This window comes from Juglans regia, chromosome 12 (genome assembly GCF_001411555.2).
Source record: "Juglans regia cultivar Chandler chromosome 12, Walnut 2.0, whole genome shotgun sequence".
Taxonomy (NCBI): domain Eukaryota; kingdom Viridiplantae; phylum Streptophyta; class Magnoliopsida; order Fagales; family Juglandaceae; genus Juglans; species Juglans regia.
This window is the reverse complement of record NC_049912.1, coordinates 23,133,435-23,150,589: the sequence shown is the minus strand read 5'-3', so window position 1 is coordinate 23,150,589 and position 17,155 is coordinate 23,133,435. Positions and strand designations below refer to the sequence as shown.

General features: G+C 34.8%; 2 protein-coding genes across 2 annotated transcripts; both read right to left on the bottom strand.

The window, feature by feature from the left end:
* Positions 1-4,202: 4,202 nt before the first annotated feature.
* LOC108980546 (protein FAR1-RELATED SEQUENCE 1-like) lies at positions 4,203-5,281 on the bottom strand. The gene is made up of 2 exons (XM_018951495.2): positions 4,518-5,281; positions 4,203-4,269 (listed from the first exon to the last, which is right to left on the bottom strand). Exons 1-2 carry the CDS (start codon positions 5,279-5,281, stop codon positions 4,203-4,205), a joined length of 831 nt encoding a protein of 276 aa, XP_018807040.2.
* Positions 5,282-5,813: 532 nt separating this feature from the next.
* On the bottom strand, positions 5,814-7,985 carry LOC108988996 (protein FAR1-RELATED SEQUENCE 5-like). Its single transcript, XM_035683787.1, has 2 exons — positions 7,953-7,985; positions 5,814-6,740 (listed from the first exon to the last, which is right to left on the bottom strand). Exons 1-2 carry the CDS (start codon positions 7,983-7,985, stop codon positions 5,814-5,816), a joined length of 960 nt encoding a protein of 319 aa, XP_035539680.1.
* Between the last annotated feature and the right edge of the window lie 9,170 nt (positions 7,986-17,155).

Sequence of the window (17,155 nt, the reverse complement as noted above, 5' to 3'; positions counted from 1 at the left end):
GATGTATAACATGATTTGCTACTGATAAAAAAGATGTGAATAGATAATATTGATTTGTGAGTATGCCTATTATTGTTTAGATAGTATTGATTTAGATTGAGTAGAACATTAACATCAAATGTGTTTGTTGTTCTTTGAACAGAGATGAGTTTGCTGTTCTTTGCAAAACAGATGAGGAATAAAATGTGTTTGTTGTTCTTCTTTGCAAAACAGAATTAGAACTTAATTTCTTTGTTGTTTTTCTTTGCAAAACAAAACAAGAAGTTTATTTTTTTGTTGTTTTTCTACATATTTCTTTACTATTTTTCTTTGATATTTTTCTGCACATTTCTTTGCATACTAGATCAGCAAATGAATTTAATTTCTGACTCTAATTTTCTGCATATATGCGTATGGCTTGCTAGTTTCAAGTTCTTTTTTTTTTCTCGGTTCTAATTCTATATTTTTTGTAACTTCTATATTTTTACTTCACATTTGGAACTTCTATATTTTTTGTAGATGAAAAATAATAGGTTGAGGAAAAAAATTAGTTGGGAAACAATAATTTAAGTATCAAATTAAATTATTAATTAACATATGGTTAGTGTAATTGCAAAATATGAAAAAAAATAATATTATTAAAAAAATAATATTATATTAATATTTTGGCTAATCTAATGGTTAGTCCAATGTGAATTCATCTAGCCAAATATTAAGACTATTGCCAAAACTTGAAATTCTAGCTAAAATTTAGACTTGACAATGGTTAGGTCATTGCCAATGCTCTTAGTGGACAGTGAGTGGCACCTATAATATTCAACAGAAGGAAGCTATGTACCGATGGGTGCAAATTAATGCACTTTTTTATTATTATTATTTTTTAATCATTTTTACATAATTTTAAATATTTTTAAAAAGTAAAAAAAATATAAATTTTAAAATATTCACTTCCTTAATTATTAAATAAAAAAATTAAAAATTCAATCCATTACTTTTAATATTAATTAGTCACTTTTATCTATTCAACTAATATTTTTCTATTTTAATTATTATTTGACAAAAGAATGAGATTTTGGGAATTAAAAAAAAGGGTTGCCCTTTAGCCCAAAAATACCCGGGAGGTAGATCCCATAAATTGACATTCAGGTCGGAACTGACATATTAATGGGACAATGATGTTAACAACTTTAGACTAATCAATTTCAAATTCATGAGATGAGAATTAATGGGACAATAATATGAGTAAGTAAATTATAAAAATTCAACTTAATTCAAGCCCCATACAATACTCATAAATCAACTAGCATAGATCCTGCGACAGCAATTTATATCTACCCAATGATATTAATAGCTGTCACTTTTTAAGGAGATGGACTAGTTGTAGTGGTTGAAATGCTTCATACATATATATGCATGAGACAAGATTTTGACTTGTATAAGCAAAATAGCGAAGATATCTTTATCCTTTCTGGATGAATTCATTTATGAGAAGAAAGAGAGGAAATTTAAATTAATTGAAGATCATCACTCCTATAATGAAGCTGTTTTCAACAAGCACGTTGACTGGCATTGATGTAGGGATGATCATGAGGAAGGTAGAAAGAGATAACCTGCACGCCGGTCGGGCTGTTTTAAACAAATAACAGCCCGCGAATAAAATTGTGACACGTAGAGTCACACTGCAAATACCGTGTGGATATACCGCATCAGAATTTTTGCTGAAGTATTAACTTTCCAAGCGAGTTCATTCCCTTCGACAAACGGAATTTCGCAAACCCTAACCCAGTTTCCTCTGGAGCGCAGTACCCCCAAGTTAGCCGAAGAAACCCTCACCTAATTGCGCAGTACCCCCAATTTCGCACCCCCTCTCGCAGTGCAAACCCTCACCACTTTGCAAGATCCCGTCGCACGGCCTCGCGGCTAACCCTCACTCCTTAACGTCCCTCGACGTCGCGACTCGTGAAATTTCTCTGGTATGCCCTACCCTAACCATCCTTCTCTGGTATGATTTTGTATGCATTTTTTAGGTCTCCTGCAAACTTGGCCACATCTGCTCTCTTGGATTAATGCTATTTTTTGTTTGCATTGTACGTGTTACCTTTCCATTTTTATTCTCTGGTATGCAGCAGACTAGTGTTTGATCCTATTCCAAAATGTCAAAATGTAGTGATTTAGTTAGTTTTTTTACTTGATCCAGGTACAACTGAAATAGAGTTGTTTACGGATTTTTTCATAATTTTGGCTGAACAAATATTTACTTCAAAATAGAGTAGTATTTTTACAGCTTGGTTTACTATTTTTATGTTCAAATATTTTTTAACGTGACCAAGATTGTTGCACATTGGAGGATTGGTTTGATAAATTGATTGTGTTAGGAAGCGTGTGCTTAGTGCATTTTGAGACAAGGAAGTTTGTATTGCTGCCTGATAAGCTTAACCCATTTTAGAATATCCTTCATCTGTAAACAGCGTTCCCAAATGATTTTGTGGTGGAAGAAAAGATATCAGGGTAGGGCATTTTGAGGATTGGTTTGATAAATTGATTTTGTGGTGGAGGATTGGAGGAATGGTTTGATAAATTGATTGTGTTTTGAAGCGTGTGCTTAGTGCATTATTTATCAAACCATTTTAGAATATCCTTCATCTGTAAACAGCGTTCCCAAATGATTTTGTGGTGGAAGAAAAGATATCAGGGTAGGGCATTTTGAGGATTGGTTTGATAAATTGATTTTGTGGTGGAGGATTGGTTTGATAAATTGATTGTGTTTCGAAGCGTGTGGTTAGTGCATTTTGAGACAAGGAAGTTTATATTGCTGCCTGATATCTTTTCTGTTTTGGCTGGCCTGCAATATGACTCAAACTTTTAATGTAAGAAGAGATGGTGTTTAATGGCACTAATACTTTTTATAATTTCGTGTTATCAATTGTCAGCATATGTGTTTTTGTTAACATAGTTTCTTACTGATCTGGGGGCTTTCTTTAATAGCATGATTTTCAATTACTGCTTAGTTTCAATATTATGATAGGGCATGAAGAGTTCGGGTTCTCAGTCCGGGTCAAGTTCTAGGGGAGTAAGATGGGAAGACCAAAGTAGTTTGGAAAGACCACTTTGCTATTGTGGCTGCCAAGCGAAACTACGGATTTCTGGAAAAGCAAATAGTTTTGGAAGAAGATTTTTTAATTGTCCAAACTATAAGAAGAAAAAACAATGTGACTTCTTTGAGTAGATTGATCTTCAAAGTGAGCAAAACAGCTACTGTAAGATGGCGTTGGAGTTAGTTGAACGGAGAAACGACAGGATTCTTCATGAACGGCTACGCATAGAAGAATCCAAATTGAAAGCAATGGAGAAGAAATACAACGGAGTTTTGAAGCTGTTAATTTTATCATGGTTATTTTTTATTTTTGTTTGTGGGGTAATTTTTATGAATCCAAATAATTACAATGTATCTCGGTCAGTGTCATGTAACCCGTTGTACTTGTTGTAACACTTTAATGTAGTTACTATTTTCTTTTTGATTCTTGGTCCTGTAATTACTTTGTGCTTACTCATGGATGTGATATCAGTTGGTTTTTGTACTACCGAATTGAATTTCAACTTAACATGTTCATTCTCTTTCAATCTTATTTTAACTCCAGGAATGAGACAGGTCTTTTTTATGCACTGGTTTGTTGTTATAATTGATGACCTTGGAGGTTTTTTATTATATATATATATAAATATATATATATATATATAATAAAGAGAGATCATATTTAATTAGGAGACAGAATTTTGAGTTTTGTTGGAGCATGGTGCCATCACGTTGCTATTGTATTGAAAGCAAGAATATTATGAACTATTGGTGTAATTTTATACACAAATGTCTGGTAAACAAAACCGATTGAGAAAGCTCCTTAATTATCATTTTATTCAATTTCAGATGTTTACATTGACGAACCTTATTGGTATATGCCTTTTGCGAGCTCAATGTTGATGGGATTACAATGCAAAATCCATCCTTGTTTGGTACTTTCTTGTCAAAATTAATAAAAAAAATAATAAGAAGGCAATCTCTATAAATATAAACTTGATGTTTTGTAGCCAATACCGAAAGGTAATACCGAAATAACATGGCTGAAAGTAACGTGGAAATAACAAAGATAAATGGCAGTGAAGTGCTGCCATGATAACAAAATAATGTGTCTCTATTTGTCACCAAGGGAAAAATCAATAGAGCTACATCAAACTTCTCGAATACCTTCCTCAGCTGCTCCTCTTTGACTCAAAACCTTTAGTTTCCGCATCCTGCTGCATCAAATAAAGAGTAAGTTTGACATTTGTGTCCTATCAAATATAAACTTGAATTTAATTTACGTAAAAGAGGGAAGAAATCACATACTGCTTTATAATAAATGTTGCATGCACTATGAATCCAAATGTTCCGATATGTTGTCAGATGTTGTTGGTCCAAAATCCCTACAAAAAGAACAACAATCTTTATTAGCTTCTTTAATTACAAAGTGATAAAACACAAAAAAGGTATAACGCTATTATACCTTGCTGAAGGACAATTATTTTTAACATGTCCCTCATTCTTGCAAATGCTACAACGTCTTTTCTTTGTTATTTGTGTTTCCTTTGGGTTCTTCGCTCTCAAAGATTTTGGACGCCCTTTTGTGGGTACCCGTGGAGGATCTTGCACCGTTTGTGAAAAGTTCGATACAACTTGGCTTCTTACTATTTGATCATCATTGACCGGCACTACTCGTGAACATTCTACATGCTCGTCCATTGCAAGCATCTCTTTGTGAACCTTCTCCAATGCAAGTGTGAAATGATTGTGTTTTTCTACTGATTGGGATGCAAGTTCTACAATGTCATAAAGTTGTATCATTGACTTGCTTCTTCTCATCGTAGGCTCATCTACTTCCACGCTCACTTGTACATCACAACACGGAATGTGGGGAATGGGTCGACTCTTAGCATTAATAGTCCATCTGTCTAGAACATAATGCTCTGGCAATCTATTTAATTTCGCTTTCTTGCCAAAAACACACAAGATATGCCTACAAAGAATCCCCATAAACTCCCACATATGGCATGTACATGTAGCATGTTCTCCACTACCCTCCAATATCACATGGTAAAGAGGTGTTTCTTTACCATGAACTGTCACTCCATATGTCTTCGCCTCACTAGTCAGAGACAATCTTCTTGCTTGGTACCGTAGACTATTAAACAACTCTTCTTGGAAGATGATGAAAGATTTTCTTGTATAAACCAATGCTGCCTCCTCTTCAATTTTAAAAGGTGTCTTCATTATCGCTCGGGTAGATTTTGTCCGGACATCCTTCTCTTTCTCTTTAAAGTAACGTGCATCTATAGCTTTTTCATATTAATGCACAAAGTCACTAACCATGGTGCTTGAACGAACATAATCTTTGAAAAATTTGTTCATGCTTTCACTCCTCTGAGTTGTTGAACGCAAGTAGGCGGGTACCCACTTATCCCGTCGGCTGTAAAGATTTTGCAACCAAGTATTTTCTCCTAGGTCATACTTCACCACAATCAAATTCCATTCTTGCTTGAACTCATCAGTAGTAATTGTTTCATGGATGCAATGACGAAAATCTTTTTGAAAGTCTGGAAATTTGTTGTATACATAGGCTAAGTGTTCTGGAAACTTTTGTAAAATGTGCCACAAACACAACCTATGAGTTGTATTCGGGAGTACCTCAACAATTGCCTTAGCCATTGCCTTGTCATCATCTGTAATTATAGTTGAAGGGGCACGCCCAAGCATTGCCTCTTGCCATGTTCTTAATAACCATATATATGATTCTGCCGTTTCATTAACTAATTATAGTCTGATGATGATGATTAACTCTAGAAAATGGCACAAATGGCATCTTATAAATATTGGTCAAGTAAGTGGCATCAAATGTAACAACATCCCCAAAATATTGGTATGCAGCTCTTGATCTCGCATTAGCCCAAAAACAACTTCCCATACACCCATCGTTATCAACTTGCATGGAGAACACAAACCCAGGTTCTTTGTTTTGTCGATCAAGAAAGTAGGAATATAGCCTTTGTGCATCACCTTCTTCAAATATTTTTCTCCTTTGGCTTCCCAAATAATTTTCTACATCCTTCCCAATACAACCAACATTAAAGTCACCACCTGAATTTTTACTCAATACCGACATTATCTTCCTTGTCGGTACACCAGACTCATTCAAGGTCATAATAAGTTTCTTTTGTACTTTACTAACTCCCCTATGTCCACGAAGGAAACTAGTACTTCTCGGTGTAAGCAAAATATGATTATGTCCAACCACAAACTTGTTGACTATCCACTTTTCACCATCTTTCTTTATTCCCATTATTGCTTTACATCCAATTTTTGTCTCAGCAGGTTCAGGCATTATTCGATCGGTGTCTTTCCTACTAACGCGCCGAAATCCTTCTCTTGTGCAAACATAGTCTACTGCACAACGAGTTTTATCATCTTTCGACAATCGAGTATGATTTGTCCGGATTGCAAATCCTTGTCGCCTTGCATATGCCTTATAAAATGCTTGGGCATCTTCGACCTCCTCAAATACCATACCAATGAATGGCTCCAACGGAGCACTACTCGAAGAGGGAATCACATTTACTCCATCTTCGACTTCGACATTAACCCCATCTTCGACATTCACATCACCTTGTACCTCAACACTTTCAGCCTCAAGTTCACCCTCAAACTCATCACTATCAATATTATAAATTGGTTCCTACCATACAAAACCACATGATTATGAACAAGCAAGTTTTGGGAAATCACCAAAATACATTATGTCATTTGCATCTAAAGACAAATTAGAGATTGCAGAAAATAAAATAAACAAGTATTTCTAGATATTTTGATAAGTACCATGAGATTGTTAACAATTTAGCTGCTTTAAATTTGCAGGAAACTACAAAGTAATGGCTTACTACCATCGTGACAAGTAGCTCTTTCTAGGCATCATGCAAAAGGGCCATTGTAAATTATTATAATTAATGATCTGCATCTCTTGGTCACTACTTCTATATATAATGTGTTGATAACAGAAAAGTATCTCCCTATCTAATTCACTAACAAATATAAACAACATTAACTTTCTTTTGCCCTAATTATGTCTATTGTTTTTTGTCCAGACACTAGAAACCAGACACTTTCTATTATGTTTATCTCCCTATCTTCGACACCCTTCCTTTTTCTCTCTTTCATTTTTTTTTTGTAAGCCATTTGGTTTCTTTTCATAGCCTTTCTCAAACCACGTAATTCTAGACTTTTTTTTTTCTCCTTCATACCTTAAATTCATTAAATTTTCCCTAATATATTGCAAACTTTTTTTACCTTTTTGGTGGAAAAAGAGGCATATTGCCTTCTTAAATTCATTAAATTTTCCGTATTCTGCCAACTCTTCTGCCAACTTGAAATATGTATTAAAACAATAATAATAAGAAGGCAATATGCCTCTTTTTGGTGGATTTCTGGTTCCTCTTTTTTCTTTTATTGATGGACTATAATGATTAAAAGAGAGAGTAGCCGAAGTAAGATGAAAGAAACAGAGAGAAACAGAGAGAAATACCTGAGCTACTTCAAACTAATTAATAGTGTTCCTAATTAGGTTAGTCGAACCATGTGATTGCTTCATATTATCTAGAGATGAATTATCTACCATTCCTAACTACCAATACCGGATGAAAAAAAATATATATCCCCAAACTAAAGATTCGCTTTCTTCGTGGTATTGATGTACTAGTTTTGCAACTCCATTGGAATTTTCTTGAACATCCATTAATTAAAGAGATTCCACTACCTATAACCCAGATCTTACATTAGCTTCCAAGAGCAATCTCACAATAAATTCAAATGCTAGTCTGGACCGGATGTGTCTTTCAAACATTTTTTCAAACACATGGTCAGCCATGAACAACCAAAGCATATAGAGAAATACCTGAGCTACACCAAAGCCACTGAACTCAGCCATGACAACCGTTACTGGGCGGTGGAATGGCGGTGCGTAGTGGATAAATTACTGGGCGACGAACCAGTGGCGAGGAACTCGTGGAATCAATTACTGGGCGATGAACCAGTGGCGAGGAAAGTATGGCTAAAATCGAGAAACTCGGTTGCGGTCGGTTGCGGTTGCGAAGTGGTCGACGGAGAACTTGTGGAAGTGGTGGCAGTTGCCTCTGGACGTGGAGGCGAGTTCGCGTTCTGAAGCAAACGGACCACAACAATTGCATTAACCCAGAATAGTTCTGCCGAAGCATGAAGAAGCACAACTATCCCATGCGCACGAGTCCATCGTTACTTTCCAAGATTTGCTGACGTGTCAACACATCATTAGAGGGCTATTATTCTTGAATTATCGGTCCGACCGCTTAGCAGCGGAACTGAGGTAGAAATTCATTGTCCTGACTCCATCTACTTAATATATATATATATATATATATATAATTCAAAGAAAACAATTATAAATTAAGTATTCTCGTTTTAACTTTTAGCATTTTAATTTTTCCCCGGCCGTGTGAACAAACATTTCATTAAAATCATGCAGTTTTCTGCAGCTAGCTAATAAATATACTCGATCGAAGATTTTCGGCCCTCCAACAAAACTTACATAAAAAATTAGCCGAAACTACAAACGAAAATATTCAGAATAGAATAATATTGATACATATACAATACTTTTTACAATACATAATATAAAATAAAAATAATTTTATAAAATGATATTACTTTTATGTGATATTTTCTAATAATATCTCTCATTTTAAAATATAATTATAAAATATATTATGAAAAATAACGGGTACTTATTCTTTTTCTTCATGATATATCATATATATGAAAAAACAGTTGGGTATCAGAAAGGCAAGCTGGCACGTACGTATCGGCCTGATGATATCATCGTGAATTTACCTTAGAAATCACAAATCGTACGTATAATCCCTCAAAATTTGAACCATGCATGTGATAACTGTAGAAAAGCCTCGTCTGTGTTTAGAAAATTTTTATATTCATTTCGTTTCATTTTATCTATCATTATAATATTTTTAAATTTTCACACAAAACTTATTATTACAGTAGACAGTGATATTGGGTCGTATATTATTTGACAGAAGGAAGCTTTGTACTGATTGTGCAAATTAATGCACTTTTTTATTTTTTGAATCATTTTTTACACTGTTTTAAATATTTTTAAAAAGTAAAAAAATATCAATTTATTAATATTTTAATTATTATTTGACAAAAGGAAGAGATATTGGAAATGAAAACGGTTGTTCTTTAACCCAAAAATACCCGAGAGTTAGATCCCATAAATTGACATTCAGATCGGAACTGACATCGTGGAGGAGCCGGTCGGCGCGGAAGGCTTTGATCCTATAAATATTTATATATATATAATATGCACCAAAAAATAATTTATGCTACCATTGATAATACATATAACGTGCCATTACCGGGAACAATTGTCAAAAAACTTTGAATTACGTTCTTAATTAAATTCTTGTTAAAAAAAACTGCATATAATAAATGTTCAAAATAAACTAACAAAAATGCAACATATATATATATATATATATGAAAAATGCTACTCTCATCGCTCTATTATACCATTGTGATGTTTTATTTTATTTTTTAATTTTTTAATTTAATGATTAAGGAAATATTTTTTTATTTTTTTATTTTTTTATTTTTTAAAAAAATATTTAAAAATGTTAAAAAATATATGTAAAAAAAATCAATTATCTAATGGTAGCTCCCAGTAAGAACTAGGAGCAGTTGATGTAGCACCGTCCATATATATATATATATATATAGGAAAATAACAAAACAACTCTTAATTAACAAATTTAGACTAATCAATTAAAAATTCAGATGATAATTAATTGGACAATAATATGAGTGAGTAAATTATAAAATTCAAAGAAAACAACATAAACTACTTGTTACTATTTATAGATTTTCTGAAATATTATTAATATCCAAACCAGCTCTTAATTACCCGGCCATCTACATCCCGTTAATTAATTACTACTTCCAAGCCAATTAAACAACTCCCCTCTATAAATGAAATTGCTTAGACTTCTAACTAACTGAAATCAAATTGGAATTGCTTAGGCTAGCTGCTTCCACGTGACACCAATTCTCAGATCAATATATTAGAGTAACTTCCCTTGCACGTTCCTGTGGACTGTGGACGGCCCAAGGTCACGACCCGTGAGAACCATGAGACGAATGCTCCCTCTTGGGTCTGCAGACCGCATCTGCAGCATGCACTGAGCACGTCGTTGGAAAAATGCATAAAGCTGTGGTGATGAAAATTAAGGAAGAAAATAATAACAGAGAGAACACTCTGACGGAGGTTTTAAGAAAATGTTCTCATTTCTGTATCTGTTCATTACAAGTTTCCTAAGCTTTATACACAGAGAAAACAACCAAAAGAAAAGAAAAAGATAAAATTGATACTTCTGTACAAAGGGATGTAAACCTTTATTTAGAACAAAGGAGTATTGCCTATACAATTTTGCTATAGGACAGGAGCAACCAGCAGATCATTGTCGTGTGCTCATTCCACTCAATTTCCATCTCTCTGCATATTTGTCTGGTGCAATAGCAGTTGCACTTGATTCCTGCTCAATGGACTCCATTTTATGCAGTTTTTGTGACTCCCACTCAAGATAGGCATAGATATTCAAAGTGCCAATCTTGAACAATAGGAAATAAAAGGTGGCAGTGGACAATGCCTTAATAAAAATATTTGCAAGTTGAAATTTTGAAGATATATTTATTGGTGTCAAGACCTTGGCTAATATCTTTTCTCTAACAAAATTACAGTCCAATTCGATGTGCTTGGTCCTCTCATGAAACACTAGATTTTTAGTGAGGTGCAAAGTTGCTTAGCTGTCACAATATAGAAGGGCAGGCTTAGGATGTTTAGTGTCGAATTCTTTTAGCAAAGAAATGAGCCATACAATTTCGTAACTAGTGTGAGCCAATGCTCTATATTCTACCTCTGCAGATGAACGTGAAACAGTGGCTTGCTTTTTGGATTTCCAGCTTACTAGAGAATCACCAATGAAAGTGCAAAAACCAGTGATTGATCTTCTTATTTCTAGGCATGTTGCCCAATCTGAATTACTAAAGGCTTTGATGTGTGGATGAGACTGAGATGAGAAGAATATGCCATGCCTTATAGAACCTTTCAGATATTTCAGGACTCGATGAGCAGCATGCATATGTGTTTCTGCTAGTTTGTCCATGAATTGGCTTAGGATATTGACTGCATAGGTGATGTCAGGTCTGGTTATTGTAAGATATCTCCCAATCAGTCTTCTATAACTTGTGGAATCAACCAATAAACTTGAGGAAGAGTGGGTGAGTTTATGGTTAATTTCCATCAGGGTACTAACTCACTTACATCCAAGAAGCCCTGCATCCTCAAGGATCTGGAGACTGTACTTTCTTTGACACAAGTGGACACAATAGCTGATCTAGCAATTTTCAGACCCAAGAAATACTTCAAAATACCCAGATCCTTGATCTTAAACTGAGAATGCAAGTAAGCTTTCATGTTATCAACAGCTTCAAGATTGGAACTCCCTATGACTTTGTCATAAACATAAACCAAGAGGGCTACAAATCATTTTCATCATTTCTTGTAAACAAAGAGTAATTGGATTTAAATTCTTGAAAACCAATATGAGTAAGAGAAACAGAAGATTTGGAGTACCATTGTCTAGAGGTCTGTTTAAGGCCATATTATGGAGTTTACAAACCAACTTCTTATTTGTACAAGATGACTCTCTCTTGCCATGAAAACCAGGAGGCAAGTCCATGTAAATTTCCTCATCCAAATCACTATTAAGGAAAACATTGTGCATCCAACTGATAAAGGTGCTAGTTGTGGATGGCTGCCAATGCAAGAAAAACCCTAACAGTTGTGAGCTCTTCAACAGGGCTAAAGGTTTCTTAATAATCAAATTCTTCCCTTTGAGTGTAAGCTTTTGCCACCAACCTTGCTTCAACTTGACTTTATAGACATTCTTGCAACCAATAGCTGTTTTTATTGGAGGTAGATTAGTAACTGTCCAAGTCCCATTTGCCTTTAAGGCTTCCAACTCAGATTTCATTGCATCTTGCCAATGTTTAGAATTCACAGCTTCATGGTAGGTGTTGGGCTCACGAAGCAGGGAAAGAGAAAGGGCATATGATTTATGATGAGGAGATAAGTGATCATCATATGACATGTATTGATGTAGAGGATGTGCAGTAGAAGTGTGGATATGGCACAAGGATTGGCAGTGGCATGAATAGCTTGGCAATGATAATCGTGTAAGTATGTTGGTGGCTAGTGAGTTCTATGTGATCTTCGAAAATTGATGGGAGGTGTGATACTAGCATGAGAAGGAGCAAGATTTTCATGAGTTTGTGAAGATGAAGTTGGTGAAGATGGAGTAGGATTTTCATGGAGAAGAGGAGAATTGGATAGAGGGTCTTGAGCTTGGTCTTGTGAGGTGTGTTGTTCAATGGGGGGTGTATTGGGAAGTGGAGGCATGACATGAGAGGGACAATAAGAAGGGGATGATGATGAATCTGGTAGGATAGGAAGAAGAACCAGATCATTGGTATGATCAAGATGAGTGACACTTGGACTTGAGTTGTGGAATGAGAAGACAGATTCATAGAATGTAACATCCCTTGAAATGAAACAAGAATGATCTTCAAGAGAGTTTATAGCCTTCCACACCAGTTGGATAACCTATAAAGATGCATTTCTTTGCCCGATGACTCAATTTAGTTCTAGTGTGTTTTAGAGTGGAGGCAAAGCATAAACATCTAAACACTCTTAAATGTGCATAGGAGGGAATGGAAGAGAAGAGGACCTCATAAGGAGACTTGTTGTTCAAAACTGGGGTTGGAACTCTGTTGATAAGGTGAGTTGCAGTTAAAATTGCATTTGATGCAAAATATCATGACAATTGTAAAAATCATGCATCTGAAATTCCAATCCATTATCAGATCGTATTTGCTTAATGTTTGCATTGAATTGAGTCTTAACCATATTGACAAAATTTTGCAATAGGGTTTTAACTTCATATTTGAATTTCATTAGATATAGCCAAGTGACCCGACTATAATCATCTACAATAGTTTGAATGGAAGGATTAGAGTATGGACCCAAAATGTCGTAATGTATTAATTCAAAAGGTGAACAAGTGGAAGATATACTCAAATGAAATGGTTTTCTCTTTTGTTTAGCCAAATGACATATAGTGCATTACATATCTTTATTACACTTTACATTAGGAACATGGAACTGGATTACATCCATTCTTTGGTGAGACACATGTCCTAATCTAAAGTGCCAAAGATCAAAATTCTGCATTTTATTTGCATTGAGGACTTGACTAGTGGCAGTTTGACTGGAGGAGATAAAACTCTTGACAGCATTGCAGGAAAAGGAGTGATGATTGAGAAAGTAGACACCATTGCAGATCTTAGCAAGAACAATCGTCATCCATGAAGATAGGTCTTGTATGAAACATAATTTTTTCAAGAAAACAAGACAAAGAGAAGAGTTGTGAGTGAGTTTACTAACATAAACAAGGTTGTAGGTGAAACTAGGTACAAAAAGGACATTGGTGAGAGTGAGGGAATTTGAAATTCTTATGGGCTGGGCTGGATAAGTATTTTTTCAATAGGTACAAAAAGAACATTGGTGAGAGTATACGTACAAAATATATCCTTGATTAGGCTATTTCAGTAGGGGTGGCTGGATAAGTATTTTTTCAGTTCTTGAAATGCTTGGTCACATTCTTCGTTCCAGGCATGCACTTTCTTTAAGACTCGAAAGAAAGGGGGGCATTTATCTGTGGACAGTGATACAAATCTGTTCAAAGTCGTTATTTTACCTGCTAAAGCGCTGAGTGTCGTTGATGGTTCGAGGCGGCGCCATTTTTAAGATTGCTTCTATCTTCTCAGTGTTTGCCTCTATTCCTCTTTGGGAGATTACGAATCCTAGGAATTTGCTTGAATTTACCCCAAACACGCATTTGGCTAGGTTTAGTTTCATCTTGTACTTTCGCAATACTGCAAAAGACTCCTTGAGATTTGTTAGGTGCTGGGTGGCTTCTTTGCTCTTTACCAATAGATCTTCTATGTATACTTCCATAGTCTTCCCGATCTAGTGTTTGAACATTTGGTTAACCAATCTCTGGTATGTTGCTCCGGCATTCTTTAACCCGAAAGGCATTACCCGGTAGGAGTAGAGTCCTCTGTCAGTTATGAACGCCTTCTTCTCCTCATCTACCTTGTTCATCCTGATTGGATTGTACCCTGAGTAAGCGTTCATGAAACACAAAAATTGGTGTCCAGCCGTGGCGTCCACGATAATATCAATTCGGGGGGTGGAAAGCTGTCCATAGGACAAGCTTTGTTAAGGTCGGTGAAGTCCACGCATATTCGCCACTTACCTTTGGCTTTTTTTACTAGTACCACGTTGGAGAGTCATTATGGGTAATGTGCCTCCTGTATGAAGCATGCTGCCAAGAGTCGATCTATTTCCTCTATTATGGCTGTGCATTTCTCTGTACTGAACGATATTTTTTTTTGTCGTACTTTCTTAGCCTTTGGATCGACACAGAGGTTGTGCTCTATGACTAAATTATCGATCCCAGTCATATCTTCATGGTTCCAGGCGAATACGTCTCTATGCTCGACAAACAACTGCTTCAAGGCTTCTCGATGTTACGATGGGAGGTTGGTACCGACTCTTGTTGTAGCGTTGGGCAGTTCGGGTGTAACTGTATTATCTCGTTTGCTCTCTCGTCTTCCCCATCTTCCCTCGTATTCTCTTTTACTCTATTCCTCATATTCCCTCGCTATTAACCCCCTAGCACTATGCACATCCCTTTCAGGTTGCCCATTCTGGGTAGGGGATATTCCTCGTTCTCATAACAGGCAGTTCCATGATGAAAAGCTGCAAAGGGGGTTTGTTCCAGATGATGAATTCTAATTGTTTGTGTTTGTACTAGCATTGTGACAAACTGTGTTCTTTTGGCTTCTTGGCAGAGATATACTGAAGATGGATATGTTCTACTTTTTATTTTTTACTGCAAAATGGTACTTTGATCTATATAATTGAAAATCCTGTGATTATTTTACTCTTCTTTTTAAGTAATGGTGAAAGAACAGCTCATTGAATATAAAAAAACAGAGATTGGAATTCATGGAAATGGACATAATTTAACTACTCATGATTAAGATAAGGTTCTTTATTTGAACTAACTAATGGATAAGCCATGTGCATGATTGTTTTGAGAGATGAGGACTTGAACTAATGAAGTTTATGTACATTCATGAGTAGAGTTTAACCACTTTGTTTTACAATCTAAAATATAGCAGCCGTTGCCATCTATTAGTACAATTATCTGTTTTTGTGTACTTTAAGAAATACAAGAATATGGTGCAACCTTGTTTTGTGAATATATTTTAGTCAGCATCCCTGGAATTATTTTCATTTTTTTGAGGTTTTAATCTTTCTTAGCTGTAGCATGAACTGAATTGGAAAAGTATTTAAATGTGTAGCAAGAGAGGATCAAACACTCGAATAGTCACAAGACCCACAATCAAAGGTACTCCCAAATACGTACAAGGCCAACTACCTTCCACAAAACCCGAAATTGCCTTCAAATCATTTTTGCAGCCAATCAATATAGAGGAAGAAAAAAGCATTGAAGATTTACTCGAATTAATCAACTGACCAGATATCAATTCATACCTATGCAATACCTCTATAAGAGTATGAATAGATGACTTACCCTCATTAGCAAAAATCATAATATCATCTGCATATAACAAATGTGAAATCAAGGTACCTCCACTCGGATGAAATGACTTTATTCGACCCAAACCAAACTCCTTATGAAGCATTTGAGAGAGAATCTCCTCCAATAAAATAAATAAGGAAATAGAGGATCATCCCCACGGGACGGTTTGAAAAAACCTTTGGCACATACATTCAGCAAAGTCGAGTAGTAAGGGGAGGAAATGGCATTAAAAACAAGAGTGATGATCAGTTCTCGAAAGTTTGTATTTTATGTTTCTTCTGGATATTTCTGACTAATTAAGAACATTGAAGTGGATCGTGGGTGCATGGTGCATTAATCTTGAATGAGTACTGCTTTTTTTTCAAAGATTCTTTAATTTCGATGAAGACAGGAGCTAGATACCTACCAGGCCATTAATTCTACTCAGACTCTTGCAATTATTTCTTTGTCATTTGAAACTCTGAAGTTTATACAAGAATTTGTTCGAGATCAGAACCTTTTTTTTCTTGTCAATTGTTGATTTAAGGAGTTCAAGCCTTGAAAAAGTAGTAATATTTGAAAGTAGATCTTTAAATTACATATCTCTACTTAACTAACATTCAATTTTTTATTTTTATTTTTATATTTAAATACACATATTTAATTATTAAAATGATAAATTACATATTGATTAAATAGATGTATGTGGTGTATAGTTTTTATGTAGAATTTTTTTTTAAAATTTATATTCCAAATAAATTATGTCACATGAATTGTGCATGATGTAAAAATTTTTAAATAAAATTATTTTTTTAAAAGAATGTAATGGTATTTGAATATTTTTACACTATACATCATCTACGTACCATAATTTAATTACTAAAATTTAAATTTTTAAATTTATTTTTTAAATTAAATTAGTCTTTATCCCCACTAACATGTGAACAAGATCGAAGAGCGTGGATATATATGCTACTTTTCTTTTTTTTCTTTGTTTCACCGGTCAATATATTGGTCGGATTCTATCCAATGTATCCATTGGTCAATGGAAAATGTTAAGTCTTTCCGCTGGGTCCCACACAGGACTTCTTCTAAGAGTTTTTTATTTTTTTTGGTACTTTGTGATTATGGAATTATTTTTTAATAATGTTGTGAAATCTTAAAAATGATATAAAAATGTTAAAAATATAAAAATTAAAAATTAAAAAAAAAAAAGAAATACATTAGTAAGAGCCACAGTTCTCAGCTCCGACGGTGGTCAATATCAGTGACGAAGGTAAGGTGGGGCCATAACAGCACCCCCTTTTTTTTTTGAGAAATACTATTTTGCCTCTTCAAA